Source organism: Phalacrocorax aristotelis, chromosome 2 (assembly GCF_949628215.1).
Source record: "Phalacrocorax aristotelis chromosome 2, bGulAri2.1, whole genome shotgun sequence".
NCBI lineage: Eukaryota > Metazoa > Chordata > Aves > Suliformes > Phalacrocoracidae > Phalacrocorax > Phalacrocorax aristotelis.
The window spans coordinates 8,080,381-8,100,505 of record NC_134277.1 but is presented as its reverse complement, the minus strand read 5'-3'; the positions used below and the strand labels follow the sequence as shown (position 1 = coordinate 8,100,505).

At 45.2% G+C, this 20,125-nt stretch overlaps 1 protein-coding gene across 37 annotated transcripts in view; it reads left to right on the top strand.

The window, feature by feature from the left end:
* The first annotated feature begins 1,133 nt into the window (after window positions 1-1,133).
* KMT2C (lysine methyltransferase 2C) overlaps window positions 1,134-20,125 on the top strand; it is a 201,816-nt gene continuing 182,824 nt past the window's right edge. For 35 of the 37 annotated variants that reach the window (XM_075082333.1, XM_075082328.1, XM_075082311.1 and 32 more), the window contains exons 1-2: window positions 1,971-2,102; window positions 2,214-2,390. In XM_075082333.1, coding sequence (XP_074938434.1) covers window positions 2,215-2,390 — 176 coding nt within the window. In that variant the 5' untranslated portion in view covers window positions 1,971-2,102; window position 2,214. Of the gene's footprint in view, window positions 1,264-1,970; window positions 2,103-2,213; window positions 2,391-20,125 lie in introns of those variants that run through there. The other 2 variants (XM_075082303.1, XM_075082304.1) reach the window with 2 other exon arrangements.

The following is a 20,125-nucleotide window of genomic DNA, read 5'->3' as shown; positions in this document are numbered from 1 at the left end:
CCCAACATGAGTCACCTCCGCACGCTGCAGGGCAGCAGGGCTGATCGCTTTTCTGTCCACACCACCCGTTTCATGATTCAGCATCCGTGCGCTCAGTTACTGCCTTGGCACCCGCTGCTCCCGCTCCGGGCAGCGGGACGGAGGGAGGGAAGGAAAGGGAGGGCGGCCGGAGCCTGGGGCGAGGGGCCCCGCAGCGCTACCCGCCGCGGCAGGCGGGAGGCGGGAGGCGGGAGGGGAGGGAGGGAGTGAGGCCGCCTCAGGGGCTGCCCTCAGGGCGGCGCCCGCTGCGGGGGCGCGGCGGCGGCGGCAGGGGGGCTACCCTCGGCCGGGCGGGCAGCGCCGCGGCCTGCTCTCCGCCGCCGGGCTTGCTCCACCCCGCCCCGGGCGACGGTGCGCCACGGGGCAGGGCCCGGGAGGAAAGTCCGGAGGCGCGGCCCGCTTCCTCGCCCCGTGGCCGGACTTTTCTCCGGCTGCGAGGCCGTAGCGCTCCCCCTCCCTCTCGGAGCCGGAGTCCCTCCTGGCCTCCGGGACACGTTAAATCCCGTGTAATGAGGCTTAACCCCGCCCCGAGCCGCGGCGCAGCCGGGCGGGCAGGCAGCCAGCTAGGCCCCTGCCCGGGGGAGGCCCCCCCGCCGCCCCGAGCGGCCGCAGCTGTTCCAGCCCGAGCTGCTGGAAGGCGGCCACGCTCCCCAGACTTTGTCTCCCTCGCACACAGCGCTGAACTCTGCTCCCTCCCTGCTTCCCCACCCCCGGGGCGGTCGCGGCTCTCCGCCGCTCGCTGCCTTCTCCCCCCCCCACCGCCCCAAGCCCGCCCCGAGCCGCAGCACACGGCGGGGGGAAGGGGGGGGGGGGGGCTCCCTACCTCCGGGCTGCGGCGCAGCCAGCCGTGCCCCCGCTCCCCGGGGCTCGGGAGGAGCGAGGGCACCCTGCGCTGCCCCCGGAGCCACCGTCCAGGGGAGCTCAGCCCATGTGCGGGGACGGGGAGGGGGCACCCTGCTACGAAGCGGCCGCTTTCATCCGGATGGGGCTGCGGGTTGGGTTTTGGGGTTTGTTTTTTTTTTAATTTCCACGGGGCCGTGGGGGAAAATAAATAAAAAACAAGGGCGGGGAGAGGGTGGGGGAGTGAGCGGGCTGCCGTCCGGCCCCCGCGGGGCGCGGTGCGGGGCGGGTGCGCGAAGCGCCCCGTGGCGCCCGGTCCCGTCCCGTCCCCGCTCCGCGGCTCCGCGCTTTCCCCGCAGCCCGCCGCGGCAGCCAGCCCGTGAGGTCAGTGGCGGCGGCGGATGGGTGTCTGCGCCGTGGGACGGGCGGTGGGCGGGCGGGGCGGGCAGGCGCAGTGTGGGGCCGCGGCAGGGGGAGGAGGGCGGCGGGCGGGTTCTGTGTCTATGTGTCGCACTGGCGGGGGGGGGGGGGGGGGGAAGGGAGGAGGAGGAGGGGGTTACACACCAGGGCAGCGGCGGCAGCGCCGGGATCCCTTCTCCACCCCGCGGGGAGGGGGGAGGGAGCCGCCTCCTCCTCCCCCTTCCTCCTCCCCCTTTTTCACCCTTCCTCCTCCTTCTTTCCCCAAAGTTAAACTTCCTGCTCCCGGCCCGGCTGGGAAGGGGACGCGGAGCCCGGCCGGACTCAGCCCTCGACACACACAACAGCTGGAGCTGTCAAAACTTCCTCCGCTCGGCCTCGGCCCCTGCCGCCTCCGCCGCCGCCGCCTGCTCCTCCTCCGCCCCCGGGGGCTCTGCGCGGGGGGAGGGCGCAGGGCCAGTGTACAATGAAGCGGCGGCCGCCGCAGCCGGGCAGCGCAGGAGCCGGAGCCGCCGCCAGCTCCCGGGGCCTCTGAGCGGGGGGGGCGCCCAGCGGTGGGATCAGCCGCCTCTCGCTCGCTCTCTTCACCTCGCCCGCCACCTCCCCCAGCCCCGACAGACCCCGCCGAGCCGGGGAGGGGGTGTTATTGTGTGTGAGACCCTTCCTTCCTCTGCGCTCTTTTCTCTTCGCCCCCCCCCACCCCTTCCCCTCCTCCTCCTGCTCTCCCCATGCTGGTCCCCCTGCTACCTGTGCTGGTCGGCGGCGGCTGAGGCCAGCAATGCGAGGCGGAGGTGGAGGAGGCGGAGGTGAGGAGGAGAGGAGCCGCGGGAGCAGGAGGAGCATCGGGATCCCCATCACCATCCTCATCTTCATCCTCATCATCATCATCCATGTGTCTCTCTCGTCCTGCTGACTAGGATGTCAACGGAGGACAAGAGTCTGGTGGTGGCGGTGGTGGAGCCGCCTCAGCAGCAGCAGCAGCCCCCCGAGCCTGGAGCTCCCCCCCCAGCAGCAGCAGCAGCAGCCACAGACAAAAGACCTAGGGGCCGGCCTCGCAAAGATGGCGCTTCCCCTTTCCAGAGAGCCAGAAAGAAGTAAGTTCAGCGTTTGTGTGTGCGAGACAGAGAGGGGCAGGGGGCAGGCGGCCGGGCGCAGGCAGAGCTGTCAGAGGAGACTCGCTGCTCGTCGCCCCCTCCCTCCTGCCTAATGCCATTTTGAGAAGGGCCCTTCTTTCTTCTCCTCCTCTCCCCTTTGCACTTTCCCCTCCTCCTTTTTCACCTTTGTCTTCCTCCGCCTGCTCTCCCTTTTCCACTTTTCTTTCACCGTCCCTATCCCTTTCTTCTCCTCCTTCTTTGGAGTTTCTTCTTTAGCTCTTCCCCCTTCACTCTCTTCCTCCTTTTTTCCTTGCCTTTGCACCTTCCCCCTTCTCCTTTTTGGGTCTCTCCTCCAGGACGCTCGGCTGCTTTCAGCGTCGTTTGTCTACTCCCTGCGCTCGGCGGTAGTTCCTCGGCGCTTTCCCTTTTTATCCCCCCTCCTCTTTTTGGGAAAGAAAAGATGGTTCTCGGCGGGTGGCGAGGAGAAACCACCCCCCCCCCGCCCCCGACACACACCCCACACACACGCGCGGGTGCGGACGCGCACACGCAAAGTTGAGGCAGGAGTTTCTTCGCCGCCAACCCCGCCGTGTGCTCGGAGGCGGGGAGAGGCTGGCTGCGCTGGGGGAGCTGTCAGGCGGCAGCCTCTCACCGAGGGACGCGCCGGCGGGACAGTGGCGAAGCACAACAAACACAACGGCGGGGGGGTGGGGTGTGGGGGGGTGCCTCTTCCTCCGCTCTGGCAGATTTCCCTTCACCGCCGCCTCGCCCCGCCGGGGGCGCGGGCGTTCGTCAGCCCCAACGGCCGCGCCGCGCCGCTGCCCCCCGCGTCCCCCGGGAGCCGCTCCTGAGGGGACCGCTCCTCTCCTCCCCTCAGCCGCGGGCGGGCGCGCACAGGGTCCCGCAGGGCGGCTGCGGGGAGCCCGCCGCGCCACGGAGCGCCTCCCCGCCGAGACCCGGGCAGAGCGGCGCGTATGGCCGCTCTGCCGCTGACGGGCGTGAGGTGCCGAGCCCGGCTGCGCACGGCGAGGCCTGGTGGCAGCTTCTTCCCTGGAAGTGCCGCTGCGGGGCTGGCTGCGCTCCCCGCGGGTTATTTTTGAGAGGGATGGATCTTGCCATGACATACCTGATGGCAGCGGTAATAGGGCAAAGCTGGGTGAGCTCGTTTTGGGAAGAAACGTTAACGATCGTTAGCAAAATAGCCTCTGCGCTGTAGGGTCTGTTGGAGCCTCGGGGTTTCAGAGTTTGTTTCCCATTGTTTTGAAGGGACGATTTCGGTTTGACGCCCCTTGCTTGAGTACGTTTAACCAGGTGAGCTGCTGGCGCGTCGCCGAGCGCCCGCCCCAGACCTCACCCTCGGCCTCTCAGTCAGAATCATTTCGGTCGGGAAAGACCTTTAAAATCTTCGAGTCCAGCCATGATGTCACAGTGGAAGTCCAAAACATTAGCGAGGGATTCTGCTGGGCTGGACCTAAACACACGCAAAAACTATGCTTTCCTCTATTAAAATTTGGCTTTACATATACATGTTACATAAATATCCAAGGACAGAACTATCATTAGTTTGGGATATCTGGATATTTTTGTTGTTGTTGTCGTCGTCGTTGATGAAAGTTTCCCTTCAAAGATTTCAATGTTCACCCCCTGGTTTCAGTGGAGAGGCATTGTTTGTGGCTCCATCTTTTAATTGTCATAGGTATTCACTTGATATAGATTTTCATATAGCGATAGATGAGAGTAGTTTGTCATAAATGCTGGTAAAACTAGGATTTTACCAAAAATAGTTATTTTCTAACTTTCACAGAGTAGGTATAGACTATAGGTATAGACTATTCTTCTTTAGTTGCATCCATTTTGGGGAGAAAATAGCTTTATTTTGTAAGTTTTGCTATTTACAAACATACATGCAGTAAAGTTCTTATGTTCATCTCCTTTACGCTTCGTTTTACATACTTCGGGTTTATTTCTTCATATAGAAACCAAACCTCCCATAGGAAACCTTTGAATATTTTATTTTAAAAGAAGTTTTAGGAAGGAAAAATGCAAATACAACTGAAATGTACCAGTCTTCACAAAAAGGAAAATACTGTTATTTGTGAAAATTGACGTATCTTGTGGGCCAATGTGAGGTTGTGCACATGCTCTTGTTGAAAAGTGGGTGCTAAAGAGGTAATTTTTTTTTTCAGTTAAGTTTTTGGTGTTATGAGAATATATTCTTGACCAGTTTTAGTAGGAAATTAAATTTTCCTGTTAAAAATATGTACTTAGGCCGACATGACTATAAGCGTTTGTGTAAGAGTTGGAAATGAAATTAGCTGAGACAAAAATGAAAATGAATCAATACTTTCTTTCTTCACTCTGTGATTGTTCCTGTCTGGTTTGGGGGTGCTAAGTGTTCTTCTGCATCTTCATGGAAAACCTGTAATGTTGGTGAAGGTGTTATGACATAGGTCATAAATGCTTCTAAAACTAGGATTTTACCAGAAATAGTTATTTTCTAACTTTCACAGGGTAGGTATAGACTATTCTTTTTTAGTTGCATCTACTTTGGAGAGAAAACAGTTTTATTTTGTAAGTTTTACTATTTACAAAATGCTGATAACGATTAGCTAAGCAAATGCAGAAATAAGTAAAAATATTTTTTTCTATTTTTTTCTTGTGACTGTGTTCCTTTTCACTTCTGCGCTTTCCAGTTGGATTAATGTGCCTCATGTAAACCAGATAAAAGAGCATATGTCAGACCATTTTCTGTACTGTAATCACATGTCTAAATCACTATTAGCCAGTCAAATTGTTCAACCGCTTTATCCCATTATAGGAAATGTTCCACTGAATGTTCAGTCTAAGTGCAGCCTAAGTAATGATAAAACAAAGAGCCCTGCATTAAACCAGCAAAGCCAAAATAGAATAATTCCTCAGCTGTGGATGCCTCCATTAAAGAACAATGCCATATTGGAGAATGCTTTAGGTTGGTATTTTACCTTCTTGAAGGCCATGTTTTTAAGAAAATTTGATGAGTTTAAGCAGACAGATGGAAAACTGCCTTGAATCTGCTTCTGTGAGATGCCGGGGATTCTCAACTCTTCCCAGAAGTAGGCTTATTTTAAGGGAGCACAGGGTTCCTCAGTAGGACAGCTCTGCACAAGCCTCTGTCAGACTGTGTTTTACCTGGTTCTCAGTAAAAATTCTGGTGGTCGCGTGGACACAGGTATGTATAGGGAGCATGTATAGGTTTCCTGTAGGTGATGAATTCCCTTCCTATAGGGAATCACTGGCGCCAGTACCTGGGGAGTTACTGATAGCAGAGCGTGGTGCTAGAACAGCTTTTTATCATCGTTTGAAGGATATAGCTTCATGCATAGCACTGTCAGGAGACTTAATCTTAGGTGAACAGTTCATTTTGATTATTTGTGTTGTAATTGTGCCTAGAGGCCAGGGCACCATTATACTACATACAGTACAAATGCATAAGCAAAGATTGCTTCTGCGCAAACAATTTCTTAATTTAAATGTAAAGATAAGACAGCATGTGAATGTAGAGAAATGTATTGGGAAAGCACAAGGGAGCTGTGAGAATGCTATGAGCAAAAGAACACACAGAAGTTCAAGTACCCCGGCTATCTCAGCATTGGTGAATGATTCATAGGCATCAAACTTGGAGGATGTATTTAAAGGAGGGTAGCATTGTCACCCTGAGGATTTTCACAGAGAGCCTGTTTCCTGCCTGAAGTGCTAGACAAACACTCGTATTTTCTTCCTCACATTTTGACAACTGGGTATCTGTATAGAGCAGTGGTTCAAATTTAAGAGGTAGAGCTAGAATAGGCTGTGCAGAGCCTTGAAGTTGAGAGCAAGTAGGTTGTTCATGATATGGTTCATCAGGAAGAAGGAAGGACACGCAGAGCTATAATCAAAGCAGTGAAAGAGGAAAATATTTTTGTAGTATCGCCTTTCAAAAGAATTTAGAAGGTGGAGAGATTGTACTTATAAAAGCCAAAAAAAAGTAATAAAGTTGCATTGCTGAAGATACGAAGTGACGTAGGAGAAAGAAACTTTGAGGTGCATCGTTAAAAAAGTCTTCCTGGTGTTGTATAGGAAAAATGGAAATGAGGGGCGATCTCATCGTATGGCTGGAAATCTTGGAAATTTCACTCCTGCGATCAGATTATACCTCAGCTTCCAGGCAATGGACCTGAAGGGTAGGAATGTGATCAAAAAGAAGTTTCAGGGGAAGAGTATTGGTTCTGTTTGAACTATACTGTCATTGTATGAACATCTGGTTACTCATGAAAATGTATCAGAACAGTGTTGTACAGGTGCAGTAAACATTTTTGTAATCTATTTTAAGTACTAGAGCTTTCTTAATCTGTACAGGTTATAAACAGCACAAACAGATGTATCTTCTTAGCGAAAATTTAGTAGCAGAAGTCTCATTGCTTGTGATCATGATAACAGTTACTTTGTAAGTCAGTATCTAAGCCCATTTTACATTTTATTTTCAGCATGCATCAGACTGATGTATGTTACAAATTGTCTTTGCAAATGTGTGTAGTTTAAAACAGCATAGGATAATTTCAAAAAGCACAAAGTTTGTGGAAAACTTTGTGTGTGTTTAATTACTTTATGTTTTAATTTTCATCCTAGTTTTTCATTACTTCGGCCAACGTAAGCCGCAGGAGGTTTTCACTGGCCGTAGGTTTTACACATGCAGATGGTTTTGAGGACAAGGAAGCACAGCATTTTTGCCAGGAAATTATTATTTAAGAATTTTTATCGTTACTTCAGCTTTATTTGCATTAGGGTAGGCCAATATTTAAAGATACCTACACTCATTTCAAAAGAACCTTAACGTGTTGGATGGATTCTCTTTATAGCTCAGCTGTGTTTCTGTAGTTCATTGCACACCTTCTGTGTGATACTTACGTGTATCTTCACGTGCCTGCCCTTTTATTGCTTCAAAATCCAACATTTACAAAAGTAAAATTTATATCATCTTATACAATAAAAACATTTTTAAATACATGTTCACAGTTAGGGAAAATCATTGCTACCTGGCAAGATGGAAGTCTTTCAATGGTGGTTGGACTTGATGATCTTAGAGGTCTTTTCCAACATTAATGATTCTCTGATTCTTTGCACAACCGTTGCATGGGTAAGGGTTAAGGTATTAGAGCAAACAGTGGCCTCTACTTCTGCCTGTACAAGCCACGTATCAGAACGTCTGGCCAAAAACCAGAAGGTACATACTCGATCACCCAGTGTGAAGAGATGAGGCATAACCAGGCCATGACATTGGCTCCCTGAAGGCCTTCTAGTCTGTTGTAGAGCAGGACAGGGCTGGGTGCACCAGCGTCCCATGGGAACTCTGTGCCGTTTTCTTCAGCAGCCCATGCTGCATTACTTCACCACGTTCATGTTACCAAGCAATGCCCCAACTGTCTTACGTAGTCCTTGCATAGGAGCCTGGCTTAAACTGCTCGCAACATGATTTTGCTCAAGAGGTAAATGATCTCCGCTAAATTATCTCTGTATTAATCTGTTGATTTTCAGTTCTTGACGGGACTTACGTGGTGGATGACCATGAAAGCTGTTACATGTCGTGGGTTTTCCAGAACTGTTTTCCCATGTTACCAGAGTTGTTAGAATATTGATTAATGTGAAATGGTGCCTTTGCTTGTGTCTTAAGGGTGACTGAGATTAGCCTTGATGTTGGACAGAGATATTTTTATATATCCTTAGCCTACGGTTTTCACAATTTGAAACAGAATGCACTTGCAAATGAAGCATTTGTAGAGAGTGGGTTTTTTTTGACATTGCAGTTGTTAGTTTGTTAATGTTTGTATTTGGTGATGTATTCAACTTCTGTAGCACTTGTCCTGAGAGGACCTCCAAGAGCTATCAGCCAGCAGCATGACAGACCACGTATGATGACAGTCTGTGAAATCTCAACATGTTAGGTATATTGTCATAAGGCATGTCTTTGTAGAACTAGGAATAAGAACCCAGTCTCTTGGTTTCTACTCCCTGAGCCATCTACACACCAGATATCTTTTCATCCTACATTCAGTGACACAGGAGACTTTTCCCAGCTTAAAACAATAAACCACTTCAATTTTCTTGGCTTTGCTTGTGGGTATTCTTTTTTATTTTTTTCCTTTCTTGTTAGCGTGTTCAACTCCTACTAACTTCTTGTCATTGTTCTTTCATAAGATAAGTAATTGGAAATGGACATTTCTATTCTTTGTTGTAATTGGAGTTGAGAGATGGTTTTCCAAGGCAGTTGGCTTCCTGAGAATAGGTAAGCTTTGCCTTTCTCAGGCGGAGTTGAGTTTTTTTCCCTCCTTGGCCCAGCTATCCCACAACAATGCTGGAGGGGCAGCAGGGTGATGTATAACTAGGGAAAACAGAATTTCCTTATCCACCGCTAATGATTGTTCCTTTACGTTACTATACGCTGATGCTGTGGATTTAACTTTTTGAAGTGTTGTCACAGGTACACTAAAATGTTTTGAAATGGTAAACAATTAAGCAACTGACAATTTCAAAAAATACTGAATGCTTTTCTCCTTTGTATGTTTAATGTATTTGATTATCAATTCATGTAATCTGCATGATTCATATGGTTTGGATAAATATGGATAAGCAAGATTTTACTGTAGCAAGTGCTGTTTTCTAGTATCTTGTATGGAATTCTGCATTTTTTTGTCGTCTTTTTTTACTGCTTTTTACTAGCAGGATGCACTAAACATTCCCATTCATGCCATTCCTGATGCCATAGTCATGGGGTAATCAAAGTAAGTTTGAGCACTTGCTTCAGAACTACGTTCAGTGAGGAGTTCTAGTAGCATCGGTGTTTTCATTCTTTCGAAAGAAAATAAGATGAAGTAGGAAAAAGCCCTTAAAATCTAGAATACTTATTACTGAAAGGAACATAGGCAGTGAGTGTATAGAGTGCATCAGGTGGTTATTTTCCCCCAATACCATAAATCTTAAGCTGGTTCTGGCAGTGAAAAGGAGCAGCAGTGCTGCCCTCCCTCCGCTACCAGCTGTTTCTCTCCCTTGTGCTGACCCAGGCATTTGTGTAGCCATGTGGTGAACTGCATTGGGAAATTGATCTGGGTTAAAACTAACCTGGCAAAGAAACGTGTTTGTGATAGCATGAGGGAGGAGGCCAGAGCAAGTAGCCAGGCTGCAGAGAGGCAGAGCGGCAGAGCTACAGCTTTTGGTAACACTGCCAGCTTAAAGTAGTATCTGCGAAGCTACAGCCTTGGCTGTGTGAAATCTGAGGGTGTTTGGTTTTCAGGCTGACTCCTTTGACTTCTTCAATATAGGAGTTGTTACAGGAGATTGTGAGAGGTTTTTATAGCCTACAGTCATGTTATATATGCTGGTTGATTGTCAAAAAAAACCCCAAAGATGCTTTTTAGAGGGTTCCTCACAGCATATAGACAGACGAGCTGTTCTCATCTAACTGATGCTTGCCCCAAATGTTGGCATTGAATAAATAAGGAACTTTGGTTCTCACTCTAATCCTCAGAATCATCATTAAATTAATATTCAAGGTACCCTAATATAAAAGTATAATAAAATGGTTTATGTTAACAGTAGTTTCTGGGATTCTGAAAGCTCCTTCCTACAAGTATATCAATATGTAGGTGTTAAAATAACACTAGATTTTAGTTCTTTCAGAATATTCTTCCCTTTCACATATTTGGAAGTATTTTTATTAAATTACACATGCACGAAAGCCTATTGCCAGCCATTCCAATATAAATCTATAATTACTAATTTTCAGTGCTGGATTTATCAACTTGCTGCTTGCTTTTCTTGAAGAAACTGCTGGAAACCAGGTCAAACTAGGCTGTTCCCCCCCAGACTTCTGGCTTTGGGCGGGGGAGAAAAAAAGAGGCCTTTTTTTCTCTTTTGCTGCGTCATTACTGACAAAAAATTCTTGCCAAAACTAGTTTTATTTAGGCTCTCAGAAGAAAATCGGCTTTAGGAAAATGTACCAGTTTTTTATTTTGCCTATTATATTTTTATATACCTTGGAGCTTGTATGGCACAGTAAGATAAAAGGAATTTTTGGTAGTGAAGATGAGGTCCAAATGTGCAGTCTCTGCTGCGAAGTGTTTACCGGCAGCTTGTGCGACTGTTGTAGAGTACCGTCTGGAAGCCTTCACTAATCCAGAAGGACTTCTGGAACATCCCAGGGTTCATGGAGCCTGGGCTATTCCGATAACGGTGTGTACCCTCCTGTCTTTGCCTGGCAGTGAAGACTGTCTGCGGTGTTCTTCATGAAGGTTTTCTCGACACAACATGATAGAATGGCTCCGTATTGGTATTAATAAAGGGGGCAGCTATGCTTATTAACATTTGGGCGATTTATTGGTAAGACGTTTCATGAATACAGATTGTGAATTATTTTTTTTTTCCTAAAGTGTGGAGTTCAAAAGCACAATGAAATTCTTTTGAATGAAATGAATGTTTACTTTTGCTGTATCGCTACAGACGAATGGAACTGTGCGGCCAAAAAAGACTTCAGGGTGATCTTGCTCATCCTTCTGTGTGGTGTATCTGTACCATTTCTGACAAATGTTTCTCCAGTTTGGTTTTAAAGTATTTGGTGAACGCAAATCTACTGCATCTCTAGGCAATTGGTTTCAGTAACTAATTTTCTAAAGTATAAAATAAATATGCTTTACTGCTGATTAAGCCAGTTATGACTTGTATTACTCACAGTTAAGATTCCACAGCTGAAATGGAGAACAATTTTTATAATAAACTTTTATTTATTAGGAGGTTGTCTCCTTTGTTCTGCACTGAACAAGGTTAACCTCTGTAGCAACATAATGTTGACTTACCCGATTTACCCTTTGAAAGTTTGCTAGTCTTTATTAAATTTCACTTGGTTGATATGAACCACTTCTCAATTTATCAGAATTATTTTTATTAAGATCCTGTCTTCTAAAATGTTCATAGCCCCTGCCTCAGCTGTGTGTCGTATGCAACTCTTCTATGTGTGTGAATTTCCTCATGCAGGTCCTGGAGGAAGGAACTTTCTTGCAATGCTCTCTCACCTTGATTGAAAATAATTTGCAAATAAATACCCTTTGAGCGCTCTAGTTCATTGTTGCTGACCTGTCTTAGGGCAATTTCACCAGGGCTGTATTATGGAACATGATCACTCATAGTTTAGAGATTACTTGTGTTTGTTTCTGAAATATAGTGTGAATTTCTTCCAGTCCTGCTGGCTTGAATTTCCCTGATTATTTAGCCTAATAACAAAATCAGTTTTTAGTATTAGCTACAATAAATCTGTTTTACGATGGCTGAAATACAGGGGACGGCATTTGATTCTGTTTTGTTATCCATTTGTTCTTCCTTAACATTGTTATATACTGACTTCTGTGTTTTTATTCTTACTTCTAAAATATTTCTGAAACTTTGTTTGCCTTTCATATTGCACAGTGGTAATAATGCATGCTGTGCTTTTATATCTTCTGATTTTTATCCCTGACAGTTTATGCTGTTCCTTTATATTCATTAAAATGCCCTTGTTTCCATTCCTAATATGATTCTTTCTAGTTTCAGACCCTTATTACTGGCTGCTTTTGATGCTGCCGATATTGTTCATACTACACTTCCTATCTCTCCCCTGCATTGGAATACTTTGCCATGGTGTGTATTCCAGTATGATAACTGCTGGTCCTCCTTTAAATCGCATTCTCAAGATATTCTAGCAACAAGTTCAAAGAATTTGTTGAAATTTGCTTTTCTTATTTCAGTTAATAGCAGATAAAAATTTGTTCTCATTTTTCTACCACTATCATTTTTTCCCCTTCCTTGGCACAGTGAGTGCTTCTCGTTACCACTTCCAGCCAAATCACTGTACACATTGAGATGTTTAAAATGGAGCCTGCCCTAATAGAGTGAAGTGTGAAGTAACTGCTCTTCTGGCACCCTCAACTTTGTGAAACAGTTGTCCTCAACGTTTTCACAAACATGTTGGGCTGTTTGTTCTGTTGTTTTGGTTTTCTATTAGACGTCTGGATGATGAAGGCCTCTTCTTACTCTAAAGATACGTGCTCTGAAAGCTTCTGTTAGTTGCTTCAAAAGGCTTACCATCTTCCTCTCATTTGGTCAGTGGAAGTTTTTCTCTCCTGGCCTTTCCCCTTCCTTATTCCCTAGTTCCCATTCTCTGTTGCTTATGTTTTTGTTTCTACTCCAACTTTTTTCCTTCTCCTTGGTTTCCCCCCTCCCCCCTTGTAAAAAAAGCAAGTATAGTATTTTTTTCTTACCATGGACCATTGAACTGCACAAGGCTAGAACTTCACTTAGAAATGGGCCAGATGGTTTTCATTGTGGAGAAAGACTTGGAAAAGGGAATTTTGAAATAAAATTCAAAATAAAGAGAACAGCTCATTTCAATTTCCTTGAATTTCATCATTTACAGATTGGGCTAATTCATGGCTGTGCTTGTGTTTTGTATTGATTAGTGGCCTGGTTGTAGCTAGCAATAGTGTTTTGGCACCCGAAGCACTCGGCTTCTTCACAGTGGCCATGTCTGCACTCATAAAAAAAAAACCCATCAGGGAACATTTGGGGTCACTGGCCACCATCATCCCTGTTGTCAGATTATTGCAGTGGTTGCTTGTACAGTTTCGACCTGGGCCTGCCAGCACTCTTCCAAATGGTTCTCAAGGCCGGCCCAAGGGTTTGTGTAGGCTGTGTGCTGTTCCCAGCATAGTTTACGCATGGCTGCTTTGTTTGGGAGTTTGAGAATTAGATAGCATGGATGTAGGATGTGTTCTGTGCTAGTCGGCCTCAAGGCCAACATCACCAACTATGTTTAATTTACTGGTATAACTACAACTGGTGCTTGGTTTTTTTCTTTCTTTTTTTTTTTTTTTTTTAAAAAGGAGGAATTCAATGAAACTGATAGAATTCTCATCAGTTTTCCTTTCAGCCTCCTGGGCAAACACTGTGCCACAGTTAATGTTCTCTAACCCATAGGGATGTAAGTTTAGGAAGAACAGCTCACAGCAGAATTGCTCTAGAGGGAGCAGAGTCGATGGGATGAACAAGCCATAAGGCTCCGGGAAACGCTGGCTTTCAGTGCTACTTCAGTCTTCTGACACACAATTTTTCCTCATTCATGTTTTGCATAATTAACCTTGCATCAGGCATCCTGGTAGAGATTTATACAAAGGAAAGTGCAAAACAGATTCAGCGGGAATTCTAATTTATTTTTCTGCCTGTGTCTTCCAGAAACCCTTCAGGAGAGAACTGGGCCCAGAAATGGGGGGGTAACTCAGGAAATAAATGATCTGTAAGGAAGATTATTTAAAGAAATTATTTCCCTAAGGTCTTTCATGTAGCAGTAAGGGTTGGGTCATGGCTGGCTATTCAGTTGCCTCTTTTTGTAATGGAATGGGAGAGTATTCTTTGTCCTGTTGTGTGCTGTGTACAGCTTGGAGATACCATCATTTCTGTTTCGAATGTGTTTGTTGGTAAAGAATAAATACAAAACCTTGGTAAACTGACTCACGTATTTTGTGTGCTCTACATGTGGTCTTCTCAGATAAGGATGCACTGGTGGAACAGAACAGAGAAAGTACTGTTGATTGTATACCTACTTTATGGACAAGCAGAAGATCTTGATCTCGAGGCTCATTAACCAGACACTGTCAGTGGGGGTTTAAATTACTGATTACTTAATGTAAATAAATAGTGCTTTAAGAATATTTTCAGTTTACTTTTTTTTTTTTCCATTAACGTGTCTTTTTTCATTGTACTTGCTTTAGGCTGTCCTAAGAGGCAAAAAGAACCTGGTTTTAAATTGCTAGCTTGACCGTGTTGTTTTAAAGGCTTTTTTAGACCAATGAGAGTTTCTTTTCTATACTTAGTTAATGCTCACGCTTCAGAAAAGAGAAGTCATAACTGTCTTGGACATGTATGAACTTGTTGAGTTGAAGCTTCGGCTCTCAGCTATCCTGTATCTTCTAAGGTGCACAGTTTTCCTTGTTTGACTAGAATTTGGGAAAGTATTGTGATAAACGTTTGTTAGCTGGCTTTTATCTAAAGGCTGTAAATGTTCTTAGATCAAGTTGTTGAGTTTTTCTGTTTAGTTTTTGGTTTTTTTTTTTTGTCCTCCAATATGCAACCCTCAGTATGAACCTGGGGAATATACAGCTGCATGGATGTGACCACGTCTCATGGTGTGGGAGCATATTCCGTAACAGCTACTAGTAATGGGCCTTGGGGACAAGGCAGAGACTGAATTCTAGCTCCTGTAGTCATGCCACCCAAGTTTCTTTTTCAGCAGCATTGTGATGGTCTAGTTTCTATCTGAATTGTTTTCTTTCAAAGCTTTAAAAGAATAATGATATTTATTTTAGTACTTCAAAGGAGTTTACTAATGAATAGGAGAAAGTGTACTCAAATTCTGCTGAAGTCTTTATGCTTAGTCAGAGGGGAGAACTAGATATCTCTAAAATGCAATTCAGCAGGACTAAGGTCTGAGCAGGGAGTTCCTTAGATCCATCTAATAGGAAATACTAGATGAAGGGCTTGAGGTGTGATTTTAGGCTGTCTGAATATCACCTTTATGCCCCGATCTCTGGTGTCTGTACTTGGTTTGTTTGGGGTGTAAATTTTATCAGATAGGGTCCCACCATCAGATTTCAGCACCATGTGTAATTACACAGCTCTGTAACCAATGAATTGACTTCAAAAATATTTGCAAACCATGTGGGGAACTGACTCTGTTTGACTCCTGCTTTCAGCAGGAGGCTGGGCTAGCTAACCTTCTAGGTCCTTTCCAACCTGAGTTATTCTGTGATCCTGTTCTATGAGCACCCTTTCTGATGCTCATGTCCATTATTTGTGTTGTACCCATTGCTTTTACACAGTGAATTATGTGTAATAACCTTTATTTTGTAGAAGGTGCTTTCCTGTATTATTTCTTGAAACAAAATAGTTTACTTAATCTCTTTGTTTCATTGTCTGTGCTTCTTATTCCGTCTGCCACCTGATACTTGCTTTATCTATTAATCTATGTGATTCCACATAAATAAATTATTACTTCCTTGCTTTGGTTTGGTTTGGTTTTGGTTTTTTTTTTTTTAGAAATGGTGTCACCTGGCATTCCAGGTTTTTTTTCCTAAAGGGTATTTTTGAAAGTTTATCTAGTAGAAAAGGACATGGATATTTTGATTACTTTAAAGAAAATAAGTCAGAATTTGTATTCTCATTGGATTTCCATCATGCACTGTTGAAAACAGTTTGTCCTGCCTGTGCTAGCAGCTGACAACGCATGTCATTAGCAATGAGTCATTTTCTGCTGGCCCGTGAATGTTTTAGGTATTGCCTGTTTTCTACCTCTTCTCTTCTTGCATCTTCTTTTCAACTTGTGGTCTATTCATCTATATTGGTGAATCTATATTTCTGAATTCATTTGCTCAACCCTTTAGTTCACGTTCTGGTAAGCAGTACTACATTATCATTTCAGTTACACAACAGAGTTTACCTGTACCAGCATTTAGTAGTACTGTAAAAAGGACACAGGTCATGGACTCTCGTCTGTTGTGCAGTGTTTCCATAAGAAAGCACCACGTGCCATGCTACTTCAATACCAGGTAAAATAGTGCTGTTGGGGAAGTGAAGAAGTGAGTAAGGAAATCTGAGATTTCTAGAGGCGATGCTGGATTTAAAGACCTTTTTTTTTATTATTATTTCAAATTTTTTTTTCAGAAATGCTTTTTAACCCCATACAGCCTATGCTTCTCCATTGATATCGCTGTTTGCGTTGTGTTAGTGGACAAGATCTGGTGACGCTTTGCAAGCTCAAGCTACCTTGAGACATCTGTGCTGATGCTCTGTGGGAAGACATCAGCCATAGAGGCAAAAGGGTACATCCACTGCAGCTTGTTTTTCAGGGTTTCTACCTCAAATTCACATTCAACAGTGAATTAAGTGTAATGGCAGGCTTTGCATTGGAATGTCCTGTTCTGCCAGCTCTGTCGCAGGGACGGTGACCTTTGGCTGAAGCACGTAAAGACGACAGGGAAGAAAGACACCTTGAGCCTCTCTACTTATGTTTGCCAAAACTTGTCTGTCAAAGCTGTAAGAATAGACAGAATTTGATGCTTTCTGTGTAGAAGGCTATTTCAGTTACCTGCCTTATGTTACTGTTCAAATTTAATTCTAATGGCATGCTTGTTAGATGTGACATCTTCAGTGTAATGGCTTTAAATCAAATTATAATTATATGTTAATGTGGGTATGTAGTTAATGCACAAAATGTGTTTCTTGGCTGTATGACGTACTGCTGACCTATCTTGGGTTCCAGATATGATCTGGTCCATGCTCACAAGAAGGGAAGAGCACAGAGAAGAGGAAAAAATATGTTTTGGAAATGTTTTGGAACTTTTTTTTTTCTTTTTTTCTGTTCATTTTTAGAAATGAAGTCTATCTCCAGAGACTGTTTTAGCAGAGGTTAGAAACGAAGAATTTCCAAAACCCTTCAAATGCAATTAAAAAATCAGTCTACTTCTGTTTAATCTATGCTTTGGCGTGAGAAGTAGAATTCACAGAGAAACTGTATTCACAGAAAAGGGTGGTTAAACCTGATTTGTATCGTGGAAGCATAAAAGGGTGCTAGAAGGTAAATTGCCTTTACTTTTCAGTAGAATTGCCAGGCTGAGGAAAAATATTTGAGTTTCCTTTTCTGCTTGTTGTCTTTTTGTAGCTAGATACTTATGGCTTAATCTCAAGTTGTTCTTATGATTCTATTATAACATTATTAGAAATCCTTGAAGATCTTGGAAATAGCAGGTCAGCAGAAGTTAAGAAGAAACAAACGTTTTAAAAAGACAAACACCTTTTTGTGCTTCTTAATATATTCATCTTTGTATGTTTTAAAATCAATGAAGTACCAAATCAAATGTATGACCTAGCTATTATAACCAAATAATACTTCCGTTGCGAAGCCCGTGTCTCTTACTCGCATACGTATTGCACCTGAAATTTAGACTGGAATATATTGGAAGTGGTGATGTATCTACGTCTGACATTCTCTTGGTTGCTGTGAAGTAACATTCTCCAAAACTTAGAAATTGTAAATAGGGCCTATCATAAACAGATAAGTTATACTTCACTAAATGTGTCTTGATTAACTCAAGAGAGTTGTATCCTTAAGTTAATCAGTTTGAGTTTGGAAGAAAACAGTCCAACATATGTATAGACATAAGTTTTTATCTTAATCATTACATCTATCGCTTCTGTTGCTTAAAAAAAAAAAGTCTGTCTTAGGAGAGATGACTGATCCCATTTTTCCCATGTACATTTTCTTGGCAGAAGTGTTGGCTTAAACAGTTTCTGCCTTGCCATCATGGTGACACATGTTTGTGGAGACGTGTGAATCAGGGCAGGGAATCGACGCAGACAGAATTACTTTGCCTTTTTTTCAGTGTCCAGCCCTGCTGCTTCTCGCTGGGTTGCCCCATAGCTGGATCAGTCCCCTCGTCTGTTTCACAACATGATCCAACATACAGCTGAACTGGGACAGTTCAGAGGCTGGGAATAAGAGGCGAGGGGTGTGATCAGCTTCAGTTAGAACTGCTGCTGAATGTGAAACCCTACCCCGAGTTGTTCCTTTAGCTCATTGTGTAATCCTACTGAGGGCAACTTACGGGCAGTTTGTGTGGCAAAATAGTAATTAGTCAACGTGACCAGTGTTGGACCATGTCTGACTGTGCTGTAGTAAAATTAGTTTTCTCCTGTGGTAGGTTGACCCTGGCTGGATGCCAGGGGCCCACCAAAGCCACTCAATCGCTCCCCCTCCTTAGCTGGACAGGGGAGAGAAAGTATAACGCAAGGCTCATTGGGTGAGATAAGGACGGGGAGAGATCACTCACCAGTTACTGTCACAGGCAAAACAGACTTGAGTTGGGGAAATTAGCTTAATTTATTACCAATCAAATCAGAGTAGGATAATGAGAAATAAAACCAAATCTTAAAAACACCTTCCCCCACTCCTCCCTTCATCCCAGGCTTAACTTTACTCCGTTTTCCTCTGCCTGCTCTCATCTAGTGGCACAGGGGCATGGGGAATGGGGGTTGGGGTCAGGTCATCACATGTTCCTGCTGCTCCTTCCTTCTCAGGGGGAGGACTCCTCACACTCTTCCCCTGCTCCAGCGTGGGGTGCCTCCCACAGGAGACAGTCTTTCACAGACTTCTCCAATGTGAGTCTTTCCCACAGGCTGCAGTTCTTCAGAAACTGCTCCAGCGCGGGTCCCTTCCATGGGCTGCAGTCCTTCAGGAACAGGCTGCTCCAGCATGGGTCCCCCATGGGGTCACAGGTCCTGCCAGCAAACCTGCCCCAGCGTGGGCTCCTCTCTTGATGGGTCCCAGGTCCTGCCAGGAGCCTGCTCCAGTGTGGGCTTCCCATGGGGTCACAGCCTCCTTCAGGCATCCACCTGCTCTGGTGTGGGGTTCCCCTATGGGCTGCAGGGGAATCTCTGCTCCGGCGCCTGGAGCACCTCCTCCCCTCCTCCTTTGCTGACCTTGGGATCTGCAGGGTTGTTCCTCTTGCATATTCTCACTCCTCTCTCCGGCTGCAGTTGCAGTTTTCCCCACCTTCTTAACTACGTTATCCCACAGGCGCTACCACCAAGGCTGATGGGCCTTGGCCAGCAGCAGGTCCATCTTGGAGCCAGCTGACATTGGCTGTATTGGACACGGGGGAAGCTTCTAGTAGCTTCTCAGAGAAGCCACCCCTGTAGCTCCCCCGCTACCAAAACCTTGCCACACAAACCCAATACATGCCCTTACTAAGATTTTTTTGGCAGCTAATGTGCTTTTACAGTGAAAGAACTAAATCTCACATCTTGCATGTGAAAGAAAATGCAGCTCCGTGTTCGAAGCTCTCAGGAAGAACAAAAGAACAAGACCAGCTAATGCGACTTCATAGCTGTTAGCTTGCATCTTGGGTCACATGAACAGCAGGGAAAAGTACTGAGAGTAATTTATTAGCATTATTTTAACCAGCTATTATTAAATTGCAACTTGTCTTGTTTGTGCTAACACACTTAAACTTGTCAGGTGCCCCATTACCTGGTATGTTAAAACATGAATTTTTTTATTTACGAAGTGCAACATGTTTAAAAAATATCTTCAGGTTTAAGGCAGAGCAGCACAAGCAACTTTGTGCATTTCTGGTGCGTCAGTTATGCCGGAGGGGGTATCAGCGCAGAAGGTACCGCACCAGTGTTGCAGTGGAAGTTTATATGAATCGGCAGTTATGGGATAGCTGCCGTGCGATGAACTTGGTGCTCTAGCCTCGCTTAACCTGCTATCTATAAATACAGAAACGCATTTTATTCAATACAATTTGGAAAATACACAGCATCTCTCTGCTGTTGGGTATCTTCTTTGGTTTAAGAGGAGCTTATTTTAGTTAATCTTAGAATGACTGGTTAGAAAAATGTTTAAACCATACGGAGCTGTGCGTCCAAGAGGGGTTTGTCCCAGTTAAACCCAGAGGGCTATGCGTCCTAAAGGGAATGGGCAAACTGATTAATGTCTTGCTGGTGGTTTAGCAATTCACCACATGTTGGTTGGACCAAAATAACCAACCCTTACTGCAAAACAAACTACTGACATTTCCCATCTTCGCTAAGGCTTAGGCTGACAGATTCAGCCTTCTCATTGCAGCAGACTAAATGTGCTAATA